The 23814-nt window shown below is 42.1% G+C and overlaps 4 protein-coding genes across 7 annotated transcripts in view; 1 reads left to right on the top strand and 3 right to left on the bottom strand.

Moving 5' to 3' along the window:
- The window catches only part of LOC124639203 (putative nuclease HARBI1), a 279629-nt gene that overhangs the window by 110653 nt on the left and 145162 nt on the right, over positions 1-23814 (bottom strand). The gene's annotated exons all lie outside the window — the stretch shown is intronic.
- On the top strand, positions 3466-10932 carry LOC124639210 (sepiapterin reductase). Of its 4 annotated transcripts, XR_006985447.1 has the most exons (5): positions 3466-3627; positions 3744-3870; positions 4243-4418; positions 7656-7827; positions 10540-10932. XR_006985447.1 is itself a non-coding variant. In XM_047176472.1 (3 exons), exon 3 carries the CDS (start codon positions 4429-4431, stop codon positions 5227-5229), a length of 801 nt encoding a protein of 266 aa, XP_047032428.1. In that variant the 5' UTR covers positions 3466-3627; positions 3744-3870; positions 4243-4428; the 3' UTR covers positions 5230-5995. The 4 variants fall into 4 exon arrangements, 3 of the variants coding, with proteins under 3 accessions (XP_047032428.1, XP_047032430.1, XP_047032429.1); XM_047176472.1 differs by lacking the exons at positions 7656-7827; positions 10540-10932 and having other exon boundaries at positions 4243-5995; XM_047176474.1 differs by lacking the exons at positions 3744-3870; positions 7656-7827; positions 10540-10932 and having other exon boundaries at positions 3491-3694; positions 4243-5995.
- On the bottom strand, positions 12431-18638 carry LOC124639148. The gene is made up of 2 exons (XM_047176385.1): positions 18598-18638; positions 12431-18437 (listed from the first exon to the last, which is right to left on the bottom strand). Exon 2 carries the CDS (start codon positions 18251-18253, stop codon positions 12431-12433), a length of 5823 nt encoding a protein of 1940 aa, XP_047032341.1. The 5' UTR covers positions 18254-18437; positions 18598-18638.
- Positions 20456-23780, bottom strand: LOC124639147 (mitochondrial 2-oxoglutarate/malate carrier protein-like). The gene is made up of 6 exons (XM_047176384.1): positions 23689-23780; positions 23114-23341; positions 22730-22903; positions 22204-22306; positions 21781-21899; positions 20456-21587 (listed from the first exon to the last, which is right to left on the bottom strand). Exons 1-6 carry the CDS (start codon positions 23778-23780, stop codon positions 21389-21391), a joined length of 915 nt encoding a protein of 304 aa, XP_047032340.1. The 3' UTR covers positions 20456-21388.

Genomic DNA, 23814 nt, shown 5'->3' with positions numbered 1-23814 from the left:
TTAGAAAAAAAATGAAAATAGCGTTGCTGATTCAGACGCTTTTAAAATTTCAGGAATATGTATTTACACAACAACAAAAAATAGAACATTGACTAGTTCCTAGCAAGGTTCTGTACCGTACGTAATCTATACTAATATTATAAAGCTGAAGAGTTCGTTTGTTTGAACGCGCTAATCTCAGGAACTACTGGTCCGATTTGAAAATTTAATTCAGTGTTAGATAGCCCATTTATCGAGGAAGGCTATAGGCTACTTTTTATCCCGGTACGGGAAGTAGTTCCCACGGAATAATTAGAACTAGAAAAAGTACAGCATGTAGACAACCCGGACAGTGGAAGCGGATTCTTAGTAACAGGGTTCCATCTCCTCCTTTTGGATACGGATAAAGAGTAAATAAAGAATGAAGAGCGAGCGCCGCGAGCACGAATTCTTCAGCAAAACTACTCTACCTCTATCTATTTATATACCTATTCACTCGGTATAAAAATTATCTACTTATTAAATGTATACCTGATGGAACAAAAACATAAAACATCGTGTTTAACATTTCAATTAGTGGTCCACCCAGGTCCTGGACCGGCCCGGGGCTGGCAGAAGATAGTCTATATCTATACTAATATTATAAAGCTGAAGAGTTTGTTTGAACGCGCTAATCTCAGGAACTACTGGTCCGATTTGAAAAATTCTTTCAGTGTTAGATAGCCCATTTATCGAGGAAGGCTGTAGGCTTTTTATCAGGGTTCGTGCAGAGGTTTCCACGGGATGCGGGTGAAACCGCTGGCAGAGGCTAGTGATACATATAGGTACTTAGCTACTCTATACATACGTACATATTTACTTAGGCTGCGTAGGTAGTCTGGCTAAGTAGCTACCCCGGAATTAAGTTCATATATTTCACAAAAAGTTCTTCCTACCTGGAGACTAGAAGCGCTACCCACGCAATAATGCCCACATCTTCACGAAATAAGAGCAACCTTATTTTACTAAGATCATAAGTGTAGCATCTAAAGTGTAGGTGTAGTAAGTAAATACTAGTAGGTAGGTAAGTACCTATAGTCTGTTTTTTAATCTCGTAGACTAAATTGACACTTGCAAAATGTCAAACTTCCAAATAATTTTGCTAGCTCTGTGGTGCAGTGTTGTACTTACGATACCGGTACGTTGAATCGTAACTTTTTACAATAAGTCATCCTGAAATAATGGGCTTATCCTTGATGATTACGCATGGCTTTGCGTGGACCGTGGTCAGATATCCCTGGCAGTTTGTAGCACGTCGTACAGCCATGTGTACGTACGTGAATTTTAAATATAAAACTTTGAATGAATATTAAATTCGTCTATTATAGATAAAAAGTTACGATTCAACGAACCGGTATGGTAAGTACAACACTGCACCACAGAGCTAGCAAAATTATTAGAAAGTTTGACATTTTGCAAGTGTCAATTTAGTCTACGAGATTAAAAAACAGACTATAAGTCTAAAAATAAACTATAGCAAAGGTTTTACCTACGTCTCGAGGGTACCCGGAGGATAAATAGACTATTTACTATGTTATTTCGATGTACCTAAATATAACGTACTTACTAGCTTTTTCCGCCATTTTACTTGCGTCCCGTGGGAACTACTTCCTGCACCCGGTTGACCCGGATAACATATGGTCTATGTCACCTGGATTTATGCCTGGGGTTGATAGTCTAGCTTTCCAACAGTGAAATAATCTTTCATATCTGTATAGTAGTTTTGGAGCCTTTTTTTTTTCTTTTTTTTCCGACGTCAAAAATCATCAAATGACCCCTCCCGCTGTGGGTTAGCAGCGGTGAGGGACTGTCAGAATCTTTCTGACTAAAAACCGTCGTGTTCCGTCATAGGCCTTTTATGTACCAGGGCCGCGGTATCTCTTTCGAACAACCCGCAGCGTAGTTTTGGAGCCTTCAGTGTACAAATCATCACAACTGTCTAGCCTTTTCCCAACTTTGTGGTTCCCGCTGGTGAAAACTAGTTGAGTATACAAATTAATTGTGTAACATAATAGGTAAGTGTACTTATATACCTAATTGAGTTTAAGGGATATTCAATACTTAACACGTTTTTGAACAAAAGTAAATACATAGAATAACATAAATGGTAATTATTAACCGGCTACCTACTCTGAAAATCTGTAAGATACGAATAATAATTATTAAAAATTAATTTTCACAGATTTCCAGATTCTTAATTTGAATTTCCCGCTTTATTTTCCAGCCGATACCTATTACAAAAGTTGTAATCTTATTGCCAATCATCGATATATATGTACTACGTACTAGATAGAACGTTCCGAACAAAAAGCTTACCACACTGAACTGCACTGCAGACTATGCAGTGCCCAAAATGGCAAATCAGAGCGATTTTGACACCTGCGTCAGATGGATGTCTATGAAACTACAATTATAAAATAGAAAATACATATCAAGGTATAAACTTACACATATAAACTATTCGAGAGTCAAGTTAGTAAAATTACACGCTGTTCATGCTATTACAACGCTTGTATATCATACTTTTCATTTACAATTCAATTTTACAAATATGCATTAATTTGTTCCCGCCCGCCATCTTGAATTATGGATTAAGAAAATCGTGCAGAAACAGATGTGCCATAAAACTAGCAGTAGGTAAAATATCAATGAAAACAGACTTCACTTTGTCATGGTATGTTCTTACTTTCAAGAAAAAATAATTAAATTCGCGAAAATTTGTGATAGCCCTCTTAAGAAAAAAAACATCGTAATTAATATTAAAAACCCTAAAAATAAGTTCCTGGTTTTAATATATTACATGATTTTGCATTCAATTAGATATAAATAAACTTTTTGATATATTACATGATTTTGAATTCACTTAGATATAAACTTTTTGAGTAATGAAAAATGTAGGCAAAATACGAGCGACACTTCTGCAATTAACATCAATGAGGATGACTACATGTCATAATACGTCAACGAAATGTCAAAAGACGACATAGCGGGTAAATTATTTGTATGGATGTTCTTGTCTATCGCTAGAATATATGTCAATGTTGCCAATTTTGTTATGACTTACATAACTTTTGTTATACAACAATTATGATTTAATTAATTATAAACGCTAGTTACGTGTTTTATTTTCTTGATATTATTATTAGATCTAATCTACTTACTTTACTGGCACTTTATGAAAAATTTTGGTTTGTCTCTGAATTTTATTGTCTATGCCTATGATTGCGTTCCAGATATTGTAATCTTTTATGACATTTGAAGCATTTACGCGACAGAATATTTTGACACACAAAAAGCTGGTAATGTTCAAAAAGGTGGGTTGATAAGTAATTTTACATATTTTAATAGAAAAACCAATGAGTGCTCGTTTTGTTCCCATAATTCTAGTAAAGTGTAATGTATTTCATAATGAAATGAAACGTAAATGCTTACAATTATATTTACGTATTTTGAAACGCTGATAATTTTAATGTCATTGATTTGATTGATTGTCATGTCAGGTTTCTCAGAACTTTAATCTGTATTATTTGTACTTGTACCTATTATTTTTTGTACAAAATCTTATCCACCATCGTTAAATAAATTAATAGGCGTTTAGCCTACCTTTGAGTAAGTTGTTATGGCAAACTATTATTTCTTATGATCACGTGTAAGCCGTGAAAAGAATCGTGCTAATGTAAGTAAATATTATTGAAGTAATTGCATTTTTTGCGTATTATTTGCAGACTTTGATGGATCCTTGGGGCAGCGAAGTCAATAATTCCGAGGTTGTATCGGAGTTTGAAGACAATTTCCAACCTCCTTCCGTGTCCGAGAAGTTATCGGATTCTGAGCAGTATCTCGCTATTTTAGGTAATTGATAATAAGTTCAAGTTCTAATCGCAATTTAACGACTTTTGATTGGTTATTGGTTGTTGGGCGACTATGTTGCTACACAATGTAACTTGAAATGTGATTTGTGGGACAGTGGTGCGATTACGAAATATATTTTGTGTGACGCGGGGCTGTGGCCACATTCACTACTCGCCGCGCGCTTGTACCGGACTAGTCGCTGTCTACCCAAGGTTGTGCGCACTCATTGAATCTACACACGAAACATTATTACAACTGTAGTGCATTTAAAATTTCTAAAGGTGCACATAAAAAATTTTCTTCATAATTTCCCAAAGTTTTTACAAAATTGTGGTTGTAAAATTATATTAACACATTATATTCTCGTTTCAGAGCGCAAGTTAAAGGCAATCAAGTCCAAGAACAAGGTGGTTGACAACCTCGCTGCATACAGGGCTGACTGCATTGACCGGTTGATGCGCGACGGCTGCGACTTAGATCCTGTTATTGGAGACACTGAAGACGAGAAACTGTTGCAGGAGTAACTTGTCTATTTAAAACATACTATTGTAAGTAATCATGGCGTCAGCTACTAACATTGATTTATCAGGAGCAACATACTGCATACTGTCAGGGGCTTCCCAAGGTATTGGGAGGGCTATTGCAGTCGAGCTCTCAAAGCATCTTGGTCCTAAATCCCTGATGTTGCTACTGGCACGCAACAAGGACCAACTGGCCAAGACACAGGAGCTCTGCCAATCAGACAACATTAAAGTTGTCTATCAGTCCATGGACCTCTCTAAGGCCACTGCAGAGGAAATGTTAGATGCAATCAATAATTCTCTGAAAGGATATAAGATCAATGACTTTGCCAACTGTGTGATCTTCCATAATGTTGGGTCACTGGGCAACCTGGCCGTGCCCACGGAGCGCATCGAAGATGTTGATGAGATGAGGCACTACTATGATCTGAATGTCTTTAATGTTATCAAACTGAATACTCAGTTCCTTAAGGTATTTGAGGAGGTGGAAGACAGAGTCATCATTGTGAATGTTACATCTCTGTGTGCCATCAAGCCCATGAGTGGCATGGCTAGCTACTGCAGTGGCAAGGCAGCCAGGGAGATGTATTTCAGAGTGCTTGCAGAAGAGAAGAAACATGTCAGAGTACTGAACTACTCCCCTGGACCCGTTGAGACATCTATGATCGACTATGTCTTGGCTGAGACAGTGAACGCTAACTTGAGAGATGTGTTCATGTCGTTCAGGTCTCAAGGGGCACTGCTCAAGCCAGAGGTCACGGCTAAGAAATGTTTGAAAGTATTGCTACAGGGCAAGTTCAGCCCGGGCGCGCATGTCGACTATTTTGACGATGAGTAGATATGTTTAACTATCTAGAGGTAGCTTTCTTACTTGCATATTTGCCAAACTATCAATGTGATTATAAATTATTAGCTTTCGAATATTCGCATATGATGTTATATGTAATTTAGTTAATTCCATATCAATCTGTGTTACTAACTAGGTCTGTTTCACTGTTAGACATGTATTTAGAACATACAATGTGTGTAGTGTTCATCTCCATTGACTGTGTTGTGTGTCAAGCTATACTGTGACTAAAATAACTCTACAATATGTATAACTTGTATTTTTAAAGTGTTCTATGTTCTAAAAACCCTTTTCTAATAATAGTTCTCATAATAATCATTGACACAATATTCCCAATAAAACATTTGTTGTTAGTTTATTTCTACTTTATTATATTTTAATTGTTATTTAGTGATAGTTATTCTCTAGGTGAAGACTGGAGGGCTGAAACTCGCACAAAAGTTGATATCTTGGATATCTTTTTCGTCAACATCGAATTTAAAGTAATCTTTATTTTTTTTTTATTAATAACTAAGTAAAAGGTTGGGAATATTATGTCGAAAATGAGATGTTACCGTCAAAGTACTAGACACATTTGGATAATAAATTACCTAGTAATGGTATAATGTATTAGTAACAAGTGTAGTGTCGGTTGTACCGTGATGGTGTCATAGAAACACTCATAGGAAAGTAACATAGTTCCTAACATTCCATAACGTTACATGTATCTAGTAGTCTATGAATGCAATTCATATTAACAATAAATGCTTGAAATAAATCTTGTTTTTGTTACCCTTTACCTTATCTCTATTATTTCATGATAATATGAGTTACATTCATATTTTTTGTTAGTAATAGTTTATCAATTATCTTCTAACTTCTGACCCTTCTGACTCTCTGCAGGGTTTGTTATGTAAGAAACTCATACTCAGAGATGATAAGAAAAATTACTTAATAATTTTATATTCGATAGCATTGTTTGAATCAAAATTATTTTAATATTCATTGAGCAATTAGAATTCGCATGACAAACAAATAAATACGCGAATCTCAAATTATTGCAATTATGCACAAAGAGTAATTTAATATGAAAACAACAGAAATTCGAGACTGGTAGCTAAATGATGAGTTTGCTAAACAAAAAAGTATGAACGAGTACCTTTTTGAAACATGAAAATAATGCACGTATGATATTATTACTCTATTCAATATTACGCAAAACTAAATAAAATATTGAAAGGTTAATATAGAATGGTAATGAAATTACAGTAAAACCTACCTATTTATTATAAAGAGGAAGTTTGTGTATCGACCGACAAATTGATTGATTTGTTCATAATTTCCGCGGTTAATGCTGTGGTACTCATAGGCGATTTGGTTTCAACGGCTGTATTCTGTGTATAGGATAGTGTCGATTTCCAACTCTCGACGACTCCTGTACGTCTCCGAACCCCCTTACTAATATTATAAATGCGAAAGTAACTCCATATTAAGTCTGTAGGACTTTAACTCTGATGAAGTATGGCTTTTACGTCATACATAACTACTAAACCGATTGAAATGAAATATACTTACTTACACAGGAAATGAGAAAGGACATCTTATGAAACCCGTGTCCTCTAGGTACTCGTTCCCTTTGGTCCTTTTCACATGCATGCAGGCATGACGTGAGAAGTAGAAATGTATGAACTAGATATTACATAAAAGGTTTCACATGGAATGCCGACCGTGCCCTAACAGTTTGTATTGCATGGCATGTGAAAAGGCCCTTTAAGTGACAATATGTATCAGTTTTTGAAATAAAAATGCTGACTACTTATACCCTAAAAATGAGTCTTTTGAAACACTGCAGTTCATAAACAAAAAGTTAAATAATGAAAATCTTGAAACGGTACGAAACCCCTAATGCACGTGCCCGATTCGAGCTTGGCCGTTTTTTAAGCAACGTGTTTTATAATAGTGACACAAAAGGTCATTAGTGGACTTTACAATATTACACAATTGCTTTCAATGTTACTCAATAATAATTAATTTGTAGCAATTATAAAAGATGATCACTCAGTCATTATTTTTAACATTTTTTATTATTTACTAAGTATTTAATAATATAAAATAGCGCTACCTACTTATTTGCGTACTAGGGATTTACCTGTCTCCCGCGATTCGACTTACGTCTCTAGGGAAGTACCTCACGCAGCCAGATAAAAAATACCTTATTCCTTTTCTCAGGCTTTAGACTATCAGTATATCAAACTACATGTACGTATATCAGGTCAGTATCTTTGGCGACATACCTACAGAGACTGAGTTATTTTCGCATTTATAATTTAGTACGGATTTTATATTCATTCATGTGTAAAAAAAGAATCTTTAATTACCTATTCAGTTTTGCTAATTTAAACAACGGAATAATCAGTATGGCTTCTGGAACGTTCCAGATATGATGCAGTGATGGCGGGTCGCAAGAGCCTGTTCATCTTCCTGATGGGGCTGGCGTGGAAGTGCCGGCTCAGCATGCCACTGCTGCTGAGCGGGACGGTCGCCGTGCTGGGCAGAGCTCTCATGTTCCAGATACGAGTGCATACCGTGCATATGCTGCATGAGAATGAGGTACGTACATTGGGCCATAAATCAAAAATGTGGCACAAGTTAGGGAGCTATGTGGCCTGCAAAAACGTGTATAAATACCTTTAAGTAATGTTGATTACTATGATCCTCGGGTAATTGGAGACGTAAGCAAAGGAGGTGGTAAATATGTGTGCGCGGACGGGGGTCACTTACTCCGTTATTGGAAAACTGACAATATGGACTCGTTCATTTGGAAAGATATTTAAAAAATATTGTTTGGTAGATAGTTTCTGTAAGATAGATAAACGTCAAACGGTATGTAAAGCTACAAAGCCAAAAAAAGCGTTCCACTCTTAAAACGGCGATGAGAAGTTCGTTCCCTGCCATCCTGTATGCATAGACCCATGGCAGAGTTTCATACGAAATGGCCAGGTTACAACGAGCATTAGGTAATCGTAAAGCATGTTTACTGCGTACAACGCAGGTGTAAATCCCTTTTATTGCACAAATCGGATATCCATCGCGTCTGATAGGTATGCATTCGCTAGATTATCTACCCGCCCTTGTGCGCATCAAGTCTGTGCCAGTTAATTCGATTACTGCAGTCATCGATATTTTGTATACATTACTGGAAACTAAGCGTATTAACTAGCAATCCTTTTTAGGGATCCGCAGGGAAATTATAGATTCTTATAATTTTGGCATGATTGTGAGAAATATATATAGTCCCCAGGCCGGCGAATAATTTTTTTTTTGATACATATACATTTAAGACTTTGTGAGTGTCTTCCTTACGATGAGTCCGACAAACTTTTCGAATGCGCAAATTTTGGTGCCGCTGCGTTTTTTAATGCTTGACTCCTGAAATTGTCGATATGACGTCACTATGGCTCTTCGTACATACATGTTTCATTTTTTGAGATTCGTTTAATAAAGTGAACTAGAAAATTGTGGTCAACTTGTCCGATAAAGATCATGCTGCGTTTGGAGTGTCCACCATCCGAAACATGTCGATATGACGTCACTGTGTCTCCCCATACATACATGTCGGTCAAATACAACAATGATAGATAATACTATTCTTATTGCAAATATCGACTTGTCCGACAAATGTAGTGAGGCAAATAGTCAGTTCGACAAGAAAATGAGAAAAAAATATTACAATTGGAAAAAGTTTATTATTTTTGTCAATTTCTGACTTAAATATTCACGTGCATTATTTAACTATATTAAATTGGCATACTATATACTTACCAATTTTAATTACTATTTTAGAAAAAGTAGCCTGACTAAGACGTATTGTTGATAGTTTATATTATGTTAAGGAATAATATCCCACATCTATTAATGGACTATATATCAATCAAAAGGTCTTTTTAAGTGCAACATTTTGTCTCAACATACCACTTATCAATTCTTAGTATTTTAGAAGATATAGCCCAAATAAGGCGTATTATCGATAGGTTTTACTATGTTAGGGAATAATGTCCCACCTCGAGGTATGAACCATATGTCAATCGAAAGATCTTTTTAAGCGCTATATTCCGTCTTAACATACCACTTACCGATTCTTAGTATTTTGGAAGACATAACTGACCTAAGGCATATTATTGATACTTTACATTGTGTTAAGGAATAACATCTCACTTGAAGTTATGAGCCATATTTCAATCAAAAGATCTTTTTAGGCGCAAGGTTGTATTAACATAACTCCGACAAATTGTTAGTACTTTAAAAGCTAGAGCTTTTCTAAGAATATAGCTATAGCTTTTCTATATTATCGGTAGGTTCTGTCAAGCTAATCCATTACTTCTTTAGTAACAAATTATATATTATTTGAAAAACCTTTCCAAATGAAACATTTCGTGTTAACATACTTCCGACAAATTGTTAGTAGTTTAGAAGCTAGAGCTTATTTAAAATTATAATTATTGATAGATGTTTTCAATTAAATAAATTCCATCTCTAGTAATGAGTTATACATCATTCAAAAGACGTTTTTAAATGCAACATTTCATATTAAAAAAACTTCGGCGAATTGTTAGTATTTCAGAAGCTAGAGCTTATATAAGATTATTTTATCGATAGGTGTTTTCAAGTTAATAAATCCCTCCTGTAGTAATGATACATATATCATTTGAAACGACTTTCTAAATGCAACATTTACTATTAACATACTTCACACCAATTGTCAGTACTTTATACCAAATCTTAAAATATATCTATATTTTCCGGACGGTGGACATTCCATATGCAGCATGATCTTTGTCGGACAAGCTTACCACAATTTTCTAGTTAACTTTATTAAACAAATCTCAAAAAATGAAACAGGTATGTACGAAGAGTCGTAGTGACGTCATACCGACATTTTCAGGATGGTGGACACTCCAAAGGCAGCACGATCTTTATCGGACAAGTTGACCACCATTCTCTAGTTCACTTTATTAAACGAATCTCAAAAGATGAAACGTGTATGTACGAAGAGCCATAGTGACGTCATATCGACAATTTCAGGAGTCAAGCATTAAAAAACGCAGCGGCACCAAAATTTGCGCATTCGAAAAGTTTGTCGGACTCATCGGGATAAGGAAGGCACTCACAAAGTCTTAAATGTATATGTATCAAAAAAAATTTGTTCGCCGGCCTGGGGACTAATACGAGATATTATTTTGAGTTACCTGAACTAAATACATAAGGTTTTTCATCCTTTATGTATCTGCTCAAACTTTTAAACAACGGCTTTTTCTCCTCCAGTTGGCATATTACGACGACGAAGACGAACAAGATGAAGACGAAGGCTCCTGGGACACAGAGTCCTCAGACTCCTGGGAGACCATAGTGGAGGAGGTGGCTTACGGGTGATCCTCCATCGCATACCATCTGTTCTCGCACCGATGTCTACTGTCTCCATCGTACGTAGCTTAGGCAGGGCATTCCACATATTTTGGCAAAGGTTTTCATCATGTTTGTAAATATTATCATTATTCTGTTACTCTTTTATAAACATGGTCGAAGGTTTTCGGTTAAGGAACTTTTTAGAGGACTTTTTGCTATTTATTGCGTCACAAGAATTAATTTTAAGTTCAGCTTTCGAAACAAAGATTGTGATTTATTTTATTAATGTATTCATACGGAAATAGGTGTATATTGTTTTTTTTTGTTAGCAATTGTGCGGGACGGACGTAGCTCAGAAGCAGGTACTATGGGGTGGCTTCGAGACGTTGACGCCCCGTCGGTCGCTGGTTCTTGGACGTCTGGGCGAGTGGACTGTATTTACGATGTGGCGAGAAACAGGAATTTCAGAAACAAGAATACGTTTAGACGGGTTTTAGGCTCTCTGCTACTATAGGTTCAGGGATGCCGGTGAAATAATAAGTCTTCATATATTTTTCAGGAGTCTTGAAGGGACGAGCTTCGACGCACTTACCATACTACAATTACACTATTTACTTTTCACTATTTACTTGTTACACTATCAAAAATCTATACCGATGACTACGATTGTACGGCGGCGCTTGCGCACCGAATGAGCTCGAAACTTTACCGTGACGAGCACCTCGATTTCTCGTCCCTCCGACCAACTCAGTTTTATTGACCTTTCAATTTAACAGCCGTATTACAAACAATTGGTACATGATATCATTACAGGACACATAGCGTCAGACGCCCCATGAAGCGCGCTACTGAACTATACCACACACACCCTGCATACCTTCAGGGCTGAAATACTATAACCGAATAACTATAAAAAACTATGTGAAATCGGCCCTTAGGTGAAGACTATCTTGAGATAAAAAACAAACTATGGGGGTTATCTCAATACGAAAGGTAGTGTGTGTTAGGGCATTTCATGGGCTATCTGGCGATAGTAATCCTAACAATGTGACCTAAGCCCTAGTATTGTTAATTTGCATGTGAAATGAAAGTCAAAGCACAGACATTATTTATTGCTCTATAACTTAAACTATTAACAATATTTCTATAAATTAAGTTATTTTGTATACAATGAAACCTAGGCTTTCAGTTAAACACTATTTCACTAATGAAAGTCTAGGATTTTTACTATCGAGAAATGTTTACATAGGTAAATCAGGCCTTAAACGGCAGAACTATTAGGTTTATTATACAAAATTATGTAGGTTAAGGTTACCGCTACAAGACTATTACAATTTGGTATCAAAAAACGCTATAATTTACAAATTAAATCACTATCAAAATCTGAACACAATTCTATAACAATTTAGAAGGAGGGTGCACGTGAAAAACATACCTTGGCGCGGCTCACGGCACTTTTTGCTCATTACCCTCATCACAAAATTGTTAGAGTATAAATAGTTACGCGCATACACGAACACTCAGGCATTATGATTTTGCACTCGCGGCGCACGGATGCGTCTGTCGCGAACATCTCTCCCGCCGTGCGGCAGAGCGTAGGCACTATCACTTTCACTTTCACTATCACTATTTAGTCTATTAAACGATGACACGATGACACGATGACACGATGACACGATGTAGGGACTCGAAGCGTTGACCCGTAGCGATGACTCGTAGCTCTGGCTCGCAGCGATGCCGCATCTCCGGTGAGCGACGGCGCAGTGATAGCGCCAGGGCGCCGCGACGCCGGTGATGCCGCACTGCCCGGTTACTTAGGCAGCGGCACGAGTTTCTTCGTCGGACGCTTTAGTATGCCACCTGCGGTGCGCATGTCAGCGGTCCGAACTTCACCATCAGCGCCCGGGTAGACGGCCACGACCCGGCCTCGCGGCCAGGTGTTGCGAGGCAGGTTGCCGTCGGCGATGAGGACGGGGTCGCCCAGCTGCAGCGCGGGGCCGCGGGCGTGCGGCTCCCGCCGGTATTGGAGCTCGGGCAGGTACTCGCGCACCCAGCGGCGCCAGAACATGTCGGCGAGTATCTGGGCGCGCCGCCAGTGCTTCTTGCTGTCGATGTCTCGCTCGTCGAACGTGCCGGGGCTCGGCAGGCGTGCCGAGCCGCCCAGCAGGAAATGGTTCGGTGTGATGGACTCGTCGTCGTCGCCGCTCACAGATACGTGGGTGAGCGGCCGGCTGTTGACGACGTACTCGACCTCGCAGAGCAGCGTCGCGAGGACCTCCTCGCGTGGGTGGCGCTCGTGCAGCGTGGCGCCTAGCGCGGTCTTAACGCACCGCACTAAGCGCTCCCAGGCGCCTCCCATGAAAGGCGCGGAAGGCGTGATGAAGCGCCAGGCGATGCCGCGTCGGCTGGCCTCCTCCTGGCAGGCCTCACGCAGCTCACGGTCAGCACCGTGCATGTTGGTGCCGTTGTCGGAGTAGATTTCGGTGGGACAGCCGCGTCGCGCTGCGAACCTGCGCAGCGCCAACACAGCTGAGTCCGCGCTGAGGCTGTGCGCGATCTCGAGGTGAACTGCCCTTGTTGTGAGACACGTGAACAGCGCCACGTATCGCTTGTGATGCTGACGACCGACGGTGACTGACAGCGGGCCGAAATAATCAAGCCCGGTGTATGTGAACGGCCTGCGGTGATGAGCTAGGCGTGTCTTCGGGTGGTCGCCGGTTGCCGGCGTCGGCGCGCGCGCGCGACGTATGCGGCAGTGCAGGCAGCGCGCGATGACTTGCTTGACTGTCGGGCGCAGCCGCACAATCCAGTAGTGCTGTCTGACCTCATTCACGACGAGCTCGGTGCCACTGTGTTGTAGGCTACGGTGTGTCCAATCTATATATAGCTGTGTAATACGGTGATCGCCGTCTAACACAGGTGGACTCTTCACGCTTTTAGCGACTTTGTCTACAGCAGCTATGCGGCTTCGCAGTACTATAACTCCGTCGTTTAGTTCTATGCGCAGCGGGTACAGCCGGCTACTACTTGCGACTGTTTTGTTGCTCTCGAGACTGGCTATTTCTTGTTTAAAGGCTTCCTGTTGCACCACACGAACTAACAGCTTCTCTGCTCTTTGAATGTATGTCGCGTCCAATATAATAAACTTGCGTGTGTATATTTGGGCGCGCGCAGCTTCGGCGGGCGCGCGGGGCGCTCGCACCGCTCTCGACCAATCAGGATCGTTTTCTTTGTTTTTCCTTGTTCGCTTGTAGAACGTTTTTTCTGTATGTTGTTTTCTACATAACGATATAAACTGTAGTACTCTGGCTGTGGCGCGCAGCAATCGCTCCCACCTTGAAAATCGAGCGGGGTCGGGAACGACGTCTATGAGGTTTGTTGCGCCTGCTTGTATGAGCGTGACTGTTTTTTCCTCGCCTGTCGGTTGACTGTCAGCTGGTGACTCGGTCGGCCATGTCGATGGGTCGTCGTAGAGGAACTTAGGGCCGCAGTACCACTCGTGGTCGGTATGAAAGTGCGTCGGGACGTCGCGGGTGGCGGCGTCGGCTATGTTGCTTTTTGTAGGCACCCAGCGCCACTCTTCGACTCTGCTATTTTCCTCTATGGCGGCCAAGCGATGTGCAACGAATGGCTTGTACGATCTGGCTCCTTTCCTTATCCATGTCAGAACGGTTCTGCTGTCACTCCAGTAGGTCACGGAGGCGGGCTTGACGTTGTGTTCATATATCACTGCGGCTGCGACGCGCGTACCCATCACCGCGGCTTGCAGCTCGAGGCGCGGTATTGACAGCAGCTTCAGCGGCGCCACCTTCGCCTTCGCCATGACGAGGCTGACGTGCACGTTGTTGTCACGGGTCGTTGACCTCCAGTACACCGCTGTAGCGTAGGCCTTCTCACTGGCGTCGGTGAACACGTGTACTTGTATTTCTGTAGCCTCGCTGTACCCAGGATAACAGCGCGGTATGTTTACGTTCTTCAGCTGTTCGAGATGACTTATCCACGCCCTCCACTGGCTTGATAGTTCTTCATCGAGAGGTTGATCCCAGTCGACTCCCCGCCTCCAGGCTTCTTGCAGTATTTGTTTCGCCCTGATTGTTATAGGTGAGGCGAGGCCCAGCGGGTCATACAGTGACATAACTATCTTGAGCGCCTCTCTCTTGGTGGGCGTTTCCTTGTCGAGCAGGCCAGTAGGTAGGCGCGCGAGTTTTAAGTTGAAGCTCAGCTCGTCTGTGTGTGGCTTCCATATCACGCCGAGTACTTTCTCTGTGTTTTCTATATTTCCAAGATTAACAATCTGTGTTGTTTCTTGGCCCGGTACCAATTCACGCAGCACTTCTTCGCTGTTGGATACCCATTTCGTTAGGTCGAAGCGCGCTTTACTATGTATTTCTTGTACTATCTTGATTGTGTGCGTCGCCTCTTCTATACTTCTGAAGCTATCCAGGTAATCGTCCATGTAATGATTCTTGACTATTGCTTCTACTGCTTCTGGATGTTCGTTCGCATGGCGTTTAGCATTCCAGTTCTTAGCGAATATTGCTGTACACGGTGAACTTGCTGCGCCGAATATTATTGACGTCATTCGGTACTCTTCCGGCGCCCCCTCCCGCCGCTCTCCTCGCCACAGATATCGGAGAGCGTCTCTGTCTTCTGGCTTTACTTTCACCTGCATAAACATTTCAGTGATATCTCCGGAGACGGCGACGCGGTGACGTCGGAATCGCATCATCACGCCGGGCAGTGACTGCAGCAAGTCCGGACCCGTGAGTAGGTAGTCGTTCAGTGACATCCCTCTTGTCTTTGCTGCTGCGTCGTGAACTATACGAAGCTTCTCCGGTTTCATAGGGTTGAAGACGTCGAAGTGCGGCAGGTACCACGTTCTTCCCGGTGTACGTTCAAGGGGCGCTTTCTCTGCGTAGCCCTTTTCTATTAGTGAATCCATCTGCGCCATATACCTAGTCTTCAGAGCAGGATTCTTGTCGAGTTTTTTCTCTATTGATACGAGTCTATTCATCGCAGTCGCGTAGCTGTCCGGCATCTGTATCTCGTCACTCCTCCATAGCAACGCAGTCTGAAGACGTCCATCTTCCAGCTGTACTATACTGCGTTGTAATATATCTTCCGCTCTCTTCTCCGGGTCAGAAGCTGGTCGGCACGGGTTGATGATGAGTGACTCGAGTGCGAAGTATTCACGAAGTTGCTTGTCTATGCTTTCCTCGGCGCTGTTCAGCTGATTGACGTAGTGCACCTGCTGTCCCAGAATCCTAGTGCGGGCACCGTGCAGCACCCAGCCCAAGGGAGTTAACGATGCTATCGGCTGATGCTGGGGCCCTCTTCTGATGTCTGTTGCTAGGAGCAGATGCCAGTTGTCTTGCCCGATGATAATCTTCGGCGTCCCTGCGTTGTACGTCAGCTGATCTGCCAGGTCAAACAGGTGCTTGCAGTCAGCGATGTCATCCTTGCTGATTGACTGCGGCGACAGGTGCAGGCGTGGTATGGTGCGCGCCCTGAAGGGTATCTTCTTCCTATGGCAGGTCGATAGCGTGAGGTCAACTCTCTTCGACGTGGGCGTGTCGATAGTCACGTCGCTGATGGCGCCTATCTTCATCGGCTCGACTGGTCCCTCTGCACCGATCATGTCTGCTAGCTCTTCGTCAATCAGTGACACGGTTGAGCCGTCATCCAGCAGTGCGTAGGTGCGCACTTCTCCCGCCGGTCCGGACAGTTGCACCGGAACGATTTTCAGGAACGCTTGATTTGTGTGGTTGCGTGAACTTGCGACTATTTCTTGTGCTTCTTGTGCGACTTCAGTAGTGCTCGCCTTCTTCTTGTAGTGAAGCAGATGATGGTGTGATGCTGTGCAGCCCTCGATTCCACATCTCTTCTTCTGACATCTGTGTCCGTGCTGACGATGGCGCAGGCAGCGGAAGCACAGGTTGTGCTGCTTGGCAAGTTCCCACTTCTTGTCCGCAGAAGCCTTCACGAACTTGTGGCAGTCTAGCGATCGGTGTCCATCCATCTCGCAGATGCGGCACTTCGATGCGGGCTTCTTGTCTATAGTGGTGTGTGTTCTCTGCGTCACACGTCTAAGTCCAGTAGCTTCACTGATGTTTTCAGGCGGTGCAAACGCGCTGCAGTAGCGAGCTTGTTCGGTGATGAAGTCGCTGAAGAGACCCAAGTCCGGCGTTGACTGGTACTTCTCAGTATATGTCTTGTACCACTGTACACGTAGCGAGTTCGGCAGCTTCTCTGTGAGGATGCGCATAAGCTCGGCGTTCATGAGGTAGTGTTCCTTTTTCAGCGCTCGCAGTGTGACGATGCCACTTCGTACACGGCTGGCGAAAGTGCAGATGTCCTTCGGTGCTTCTCCGCAGCGTGGCAGCCCGCGCAGTCTGTCTGTTTCCGCTTGCGCTATTGAGTCGGGGCGGCCAAACTGAAGCTCCAACTCCTTCATGATGTCATCTGGCCTGGCGTTGCCGATAAGCTCGGAACTAACTGTGTCAAGCGCTCTTCCTCGCAGGCTTCTTCTCAGCCTCGCCGTATTTTCCACATCGTTGAAATATGGTCGCGTTGTCTCATAGATGGCGCGGAACGATAGCCATTCTGTATGCAATCCACTAAAGTTCGGCAGCGTCATGATGACTTTCGATGCAGCAGGGTTGTGGTACACCGGTTTCTCTTCGCTTCTATTGCCGGCTAGCGATGCGATGGCGGAGGTGAGTTCCGTGATAAACGGACGGAGCCCTTCACCCCCTGCGGTATCTTCAACTGGTTTCTTCATTGATGAAAGGGCTTCAGTATCGATGGTCTTCGAGGGGGGGGGCTCTGGTTTGTCCAGGGTACCCGGCAGTCTATGTCCTCCCTCGGCGGCGGCGTCTCTTCCAGGAGCAGTACTTATTCCACGCAGGACCGGATTCACTATAACCGCGGAGGGGGGGGGCTCGGGCAGGTCCAGGGTATCTGGTGGTCTATGTCCTCCCTCAGCGGCGGCGTCCTGCGGGTCTGGTTCCGGAGCTTCCTCCAACCAGGAACGGATGTACTCTTCATTGGAATTTCTATCGTCCATATAATCGTCGTCCGATTCTTCCTCGGCCCTCTGAAGTGCTATTTGCGCTAGCTCCAACTTAATCTTCAATAAGTCTTCACGCGCATTTCTAATTTTTCTATTTGATGCCGTCGATCTGTGCGACGGTGCCTTAAGTTCGGTACGGGCGTCAACCCGGGTAGTCAACGGTACAGCTCGGTTGTATGTCTTGTCGCAAGCCTTCAGTGTTCCTCCTGAACTATATTCTTCAGCACTGGTTCCAGGCGGCCTCAGTGATGACGACGCTTCAGTCTGCATCAACGACGACGGCGCTGGTCGCTCTTCACCCCCTCGCGGGGTAGGGGGGCGCGGTCGGTCTTCACCCCCCCGCGGGGCAGGGGGGCAGGGCGGCGCCTCACTTCCCCTCACAGCTGCGGGGCAGGGTAGGTCTTCACCCCCCCTCGGGGGAGGGGGGGGCTGCTCACTCCCCTCGGTGGTGGTTGGAGAGAACGGCGGCTGGTCGTGCACGATGGGGGGTGTGCGGCGGCCCGGTCTGGCGTCGATGATCCAGGCTTGAGCGGCTCTTCCTTGCGATCTTGTCACAGGCATACTTGCTGTTTACAACTCTTCAGTATCTTCAGCTGAAGTTCCTGGCTCGCTTCCCAGGCGATCCGGGTCGCAAGGACCAAACAGATGTGCGGGACGGACGTAGCTCAGAAGCAGGTACTATGGGGTGGCTTCGAGACGTTGACGCCCCGTCGGTCGCTGGTTCTTGGACGTCTGGGCGAGTGGACTGTATTTACGATGTGGCGAGAAACAGGAATTTCAGAAACAAGAATACGTTTAGACGGGTTTTAGGCTCTCTGCTACTATAGGTTCAGGGATGCCGGTGAAATAATAAGTCTTCATATATTTTTCAGGAGTCTTGAAGGGACGAGCTTCGACGCACTTACCATACTACAATTACACTATTTACTTTTCACTATTTACTTGTTACACTATCAAAAATCTATACCGATGACTACGATTGTACGGCGGCGCTTGCGCACCGAATGAGCTCGAAACTTTACCGTGACGAGCACCTCGATTTCTCGTCCCTCCGACCAACTCAGTTTTATTGACCTTTCAATTTAACAGCCGTATTACAAACAATTGGTACATGATATCATTACAGGACACATAGCGTCAGACGCCCCATGAAGCGCGCTACTGAACTATACCACACACACCCTGCATACCTTCAGGGCTGAAATACTATAACCGAATAACTATAAAAAACTATGTGAAATCGGCCCTTAGGTGAAGACTATCTTGAGATAAAAAACAAACTATGGGGGTTATCTCAATACGAAAGGTAGTGTGTGTTAGGGCATTTCATGGGCTATCTGGCGATAGTAATCCTAACAATGTGACCTAAGCCCTAGTATTGTTAATTTGCATGTGAAATGAAAGTCAAAGCACAGACATTATTTATTGCTCTATAACTTAAACTATTAACAATATTTCTATAAATTAAGTTATTTTGTATACAATGAAACCTAGGCTTTCAGTTAAACACTATTTCACTAATGAAAGTCTAGGATTTTTACTATCGAGAAATGTTTACATAGGTAAATCAGGCCTTAAACGGCAGAACTATTAGGTTTATTATACAAAATTATGTAGGTTAAGGTTACCGCTACAAGACTATTACAATTTGGTATCAAAAAACGCTATAATTTACAAATTAAATCACTATCAAAATCTGAACACAATTCTATAACAATTTAGAAGGAGGGTGCACGTGAAAAACATACCTTGGCGCGGCTCACGGCACTTTTTGCTCATTACCCTCATCACAAAATTGTTAGAGTATAAATAGTTACGCGCATACACGAACACTCAGGCATTATGATTTTGCACTCGCGGCGCACGGATGCGTCTGTCGCGAACAGCAATGATATTTTAGAAGGAATTCTTTTCAAGATTTGACTTTGGTAATTCTTGATTCTACTTCAAAATTCTTGCCAACGGCAGCGTGTTGTGTTGCGAAGTTATCATCTCATCATAATTTTATCGTGGATTCGATAAACTACCATTATTATTCCATGTTTATGGGTAGTATTGCTTAAGAATTTGGGGAATTTAGAACTGCTCAATTGTACCTAGCTGCAAAATGCGTGGAAATCCATGTAGTGGATAAGACTGTATATCTTTATAAAAAAATCTTCCTAGTAAAATTACATTTGTAATACCTATTTAAAACAAAATAATATTGTATTTATAGGCTGTCTTCGGTCTTAATCAAGATCGGATAGTAAGCTGCAACTATTCTTCCATTACAGTTCTGGGTTAAAAGTTAAAAAATGTTATTCATATGTAAAATATTTTGTGTGAATATGAATAAATAAATATCTATATTTCGATTGTTCTTATTTCCTCAATAAATTAATTACTGACCTGTATGAGTAGTTAAGCCGTAGGTTGTCGAATGCTGAACCAAGGCCTTCCATGGGCCTTCCCTATCCATTTCCAAAGGACTAGTTGATGATGCCTCTGTGTTGCTCCTACCAGCTTTACAACTCGTGAATCTGTTCAAACGTCAACCTCGCTATACGTACGGAACCCAAGATTTTCTCAACACTGTCTTATTTCCTTTGAAAGATTGTTTGATTGTTTTTGTTTGTTTGGATCTCGACAGCTCCGAAACTCTTGAAACGATTTGAAATTCCCTTCACTGTTGAGAAGCTACACTTTCCCCGGGAGATATAATACCTAAGCCATATTTTATTCGGGAACGGGAAGTAGTTTAGTGGGATTTTAAAGAAAATATTTTTTACTATCCAAACAAGTTTACTTTATTACCAAAAGACGCTCAATTGTGACATAAACATCTATTTCAGTGTTACATAATATGTAAAAATTGGCTAGTAACAAATAAAAAAAAATCTTAAAATAAGTACATGCGTAGAAAGACAAAAGTTATGGATAATAAAGTCGTAATGGATAATAAATAAAAACTATGTATATTGGACTTAATGGGTGAAGATTGTAGGTAGCTTAAAAAAATAACATTTCACCGGTTATGGGAACCAAAACTACAAGTTTCACATTTACGATTGTAATTAATTAAAATCGTATCGCGTTAAAAAACGGATCTTAAAAATGTCATTTATATACTTAGCTAGTTGAAAAAGGAATCAACCTGTAACATTAAATTGATGAAGTGATTTTACTTTTTTCATAGCACTCTTTCCATGTTTGCTAATTTTTAATATTATCACTCCGAGAAAAAAATACGACTGTTATGAAGCTGGTTATTTCCTGAAAAATGCAAGTTTTGGTACCCGGTAATACAGAAATAGTGGCTTATGTCGCACGAAATGTGTGATGGACAGCAACATGACCTATAGATGTACCTGTTTTGTACCGCCATATTGAAAGAAACTAATTTTCTTTGAGTTTCCATCACGGCCTCTTTACTAAAACAAGTAGTACCGAGATAATGTTACTGTTTTATTGGATGTACAGAGACTTTCACTTTGCTCAACTCTCACCATTAAGGAGCCCATTTCACGAGGACAAACGGGAAAACACTTTTTCCTATATTTTTTTAGTTTCTTATTCCCATTAAAATTGTTAGCGCAGCACCTAACAATCCGCTTTTTTAATTTTATAAAATTTTTCGTTTTTTTTTTGCGTGATCCCCGTTTTGCCCTTTTTATTATTTCAATTCACTTGAACTTATACGAGCTCCTGGTTGAATTACTTCGGCGGAGGCGGAGCCGTTAATGTGAAGTACAGTTTGTTAAGCTGTTCAAGGAATACAAATATAAGGATGGTCATGGGTCCTATCTTGGCGTAAGTTGGCAGCAAGCCGCTCCACAAGGTGATGATACCCTCGTTCTTGATGACGTTCCTCAGTACTTCCATTTGGCCCGCGCCTGTTTCTGAATTTTGTACTCTGAAAATTGTGGAAAGAGTATGTGAATAAATTGTGGATTTTCTTCTTCCTGCCCTGTTCCCAATTTTATTTGGGGTCGGCGCAATATGTCTCCCGCTACCATTCTTTCCTGTCACTCACTACCTTCTTATTCATGTCACAAATTGTGGATTTTGCTATTTATATTCGGTAAGGTTTACTTTGTGGCATGTACCTGGTCTTGACGATGTCGACAGGAAGCGAGGCAACAGTGGTGATGAACCCAGCGATCATCGCGCACACCGCGTGAAGTGGTAAGCCGTCGCCCATATATGACATCAGTACTTCTCGAGCCTGCAATATTCAATCATTATTAGGATTGTTTTATGAAAATATGTGATCTATTGAAGACCAAACCTCGAACGTGGTGAATAAGGCAAGATCGGCGACAGCTTGTAGGCTGCTTGGAGTAGTCAGGCTGAAGACTGACTAAAGAGCCAAATGCTACCGGCGGGCGGTCTATTGCAACAGTGGTGAACTGATACTGAAAGGCTGAGGGGCACGTCGTACTTTTTGTGGGACCGATTTTTTGTAGGTCGCTCTGAGAAGTATATTTCGACTGACTTTTTGTAGGATGACATCGTAAATGAGGTATTACCTGTGAATAGGTACCCAGTTGGGCGCCGTTTACGACCATAGCTCTGCTGACAGTGGCGCTGGCGCCTCTCCACAGTGTCGTTATTCCTTCTTCGCGCGTTATTCTGCGGAGAAGGGTAAGTATATCCATTCAATAATTGTCAAAGTTTAATTTCGGATTTTTTATGCTAAATTAAAGCTGACTGGTGCTCGTTGGGGGAGGCCTACGGTCAGCCAATAGACCACCATGTCTTTTGGTAAAAAAAACATCATACGGAAATAGATTAGAAAACAGATAGAACCATTTTTACAAAAGTTAACAAAGGAAGGAAAGTATGTGGTAAAGTTTGTTTAAAAAATACCCTACTGTTTATAACTAAAATTTGTATATTTGTTCCTCGTTCACGCAAAGCTGCTGAATGGATTTTGATGAAACTTGGCATCATAGGAAGTTCGGGAGAACAGAATAACATGTAGACTAGTTCGTATTTCGAGACAAGAAGCAGTTCCGTGGCGGGTGGAAGCTAGCGTCTAATATATCAGTCTACCTGGCTAAGGCGTTGAAGACGTTCTTATAGTTCCTCTTCTTCTCTGGCGGCAGTCTGCCGTCAGCCGTCATGCGGATCAGTGCCACTTCAGCCGGCGTGCCGATGTACGCGCCAAAGGCTCCGGCGCCCATTCCCAAAATAATCTTCTTGGGGAACGAGGGGGGACCGTAGTGACTGACATAGCAAAATAAATATAATGACATTATCAAATTCTTGTTGGAAATAAGTTTTCTTTCATTTATAACAGTCTTTCTTCTTTTGTATGTCTGTATGTTTGCGAGTATGTGTGATACTTCAAATTAACTCCTACTTGTGGATAAAGAGTGTAACAGGGCTGTCAAAATGACCACCAAACTTACAGAAGCGCAATGCCTAGATACTTACGCTTTGTGTAAATCGAACAACGCATTGAAAGCACCAAGCCTGCCCGTGCCATAAGTAGCTTGTCGGAGAAGGGCAGCTGATAAGCCCACGTAGAAACCGAAAATGCCCTCGTGCTTAATGATAGACTTGGCAACATTCGCCAAGCCCATTTCCTTCCCCTTTTTACCCAGTAGCTGCATACGGGTCTTCAACAAATCGGCAGGCTGCACTACACAAATTGCCAACATCCTGCAAACAGGTATTTAAAAAATTTAATGTGCTTATGAATGTTTGAATGTGTGCGGGATAAATAAATTATTAAAAAGAAAAAATGAATGCCACATACGCTTCAGTCGTAATTGAGTCGTGATTAGATCTCAGTCGGATGTGAATCGTATGTCGCATAAGTAAAATTAGTAGAATCGCGCCCCAGGTGTATAAGACCTGCAAGACCACGACCTCGACATGGCCCTCTAACCTTACAATGACAGGTATATACATACTTTAGTGCAACTACTTTGACGTTAAGTCCTCTTGAAAATAAGACTTGGTCGTGATTTGGAGTGTCGACGTGAGGAGTAGAATGAATGTCTTACCCGCTAGCTCCACCTATGATGAAGTTCATGTATTTGGGCATCATGGGCTTTGGTGCTGGCGCCCCAGGTTTCGCGCCAGGCTTATCACCCATTGTGTCTGATTTTGTTTATTGCTTTTTGTAAAAA

This window comes from Helicoverpa zea, chromosome 18 (genome assembly GCF_022581195.2).
Source record: "Helicoverpa zea isolate HzStark_Cry1AcR chromosome 18, ilHelZeax1.1, whole genome shotgun sequence".
Classification (NCBI taxonomy): domain Eukaryota; kingdom Metazoa; phylum Arthropoda; class Insecta; order Lepidoptera; family Noctuidae; genus Helicoverpa; species Helicoverpa zea.
This window is presented reverse-complemented; position numbering and strand designations above follow the sequence as displayed.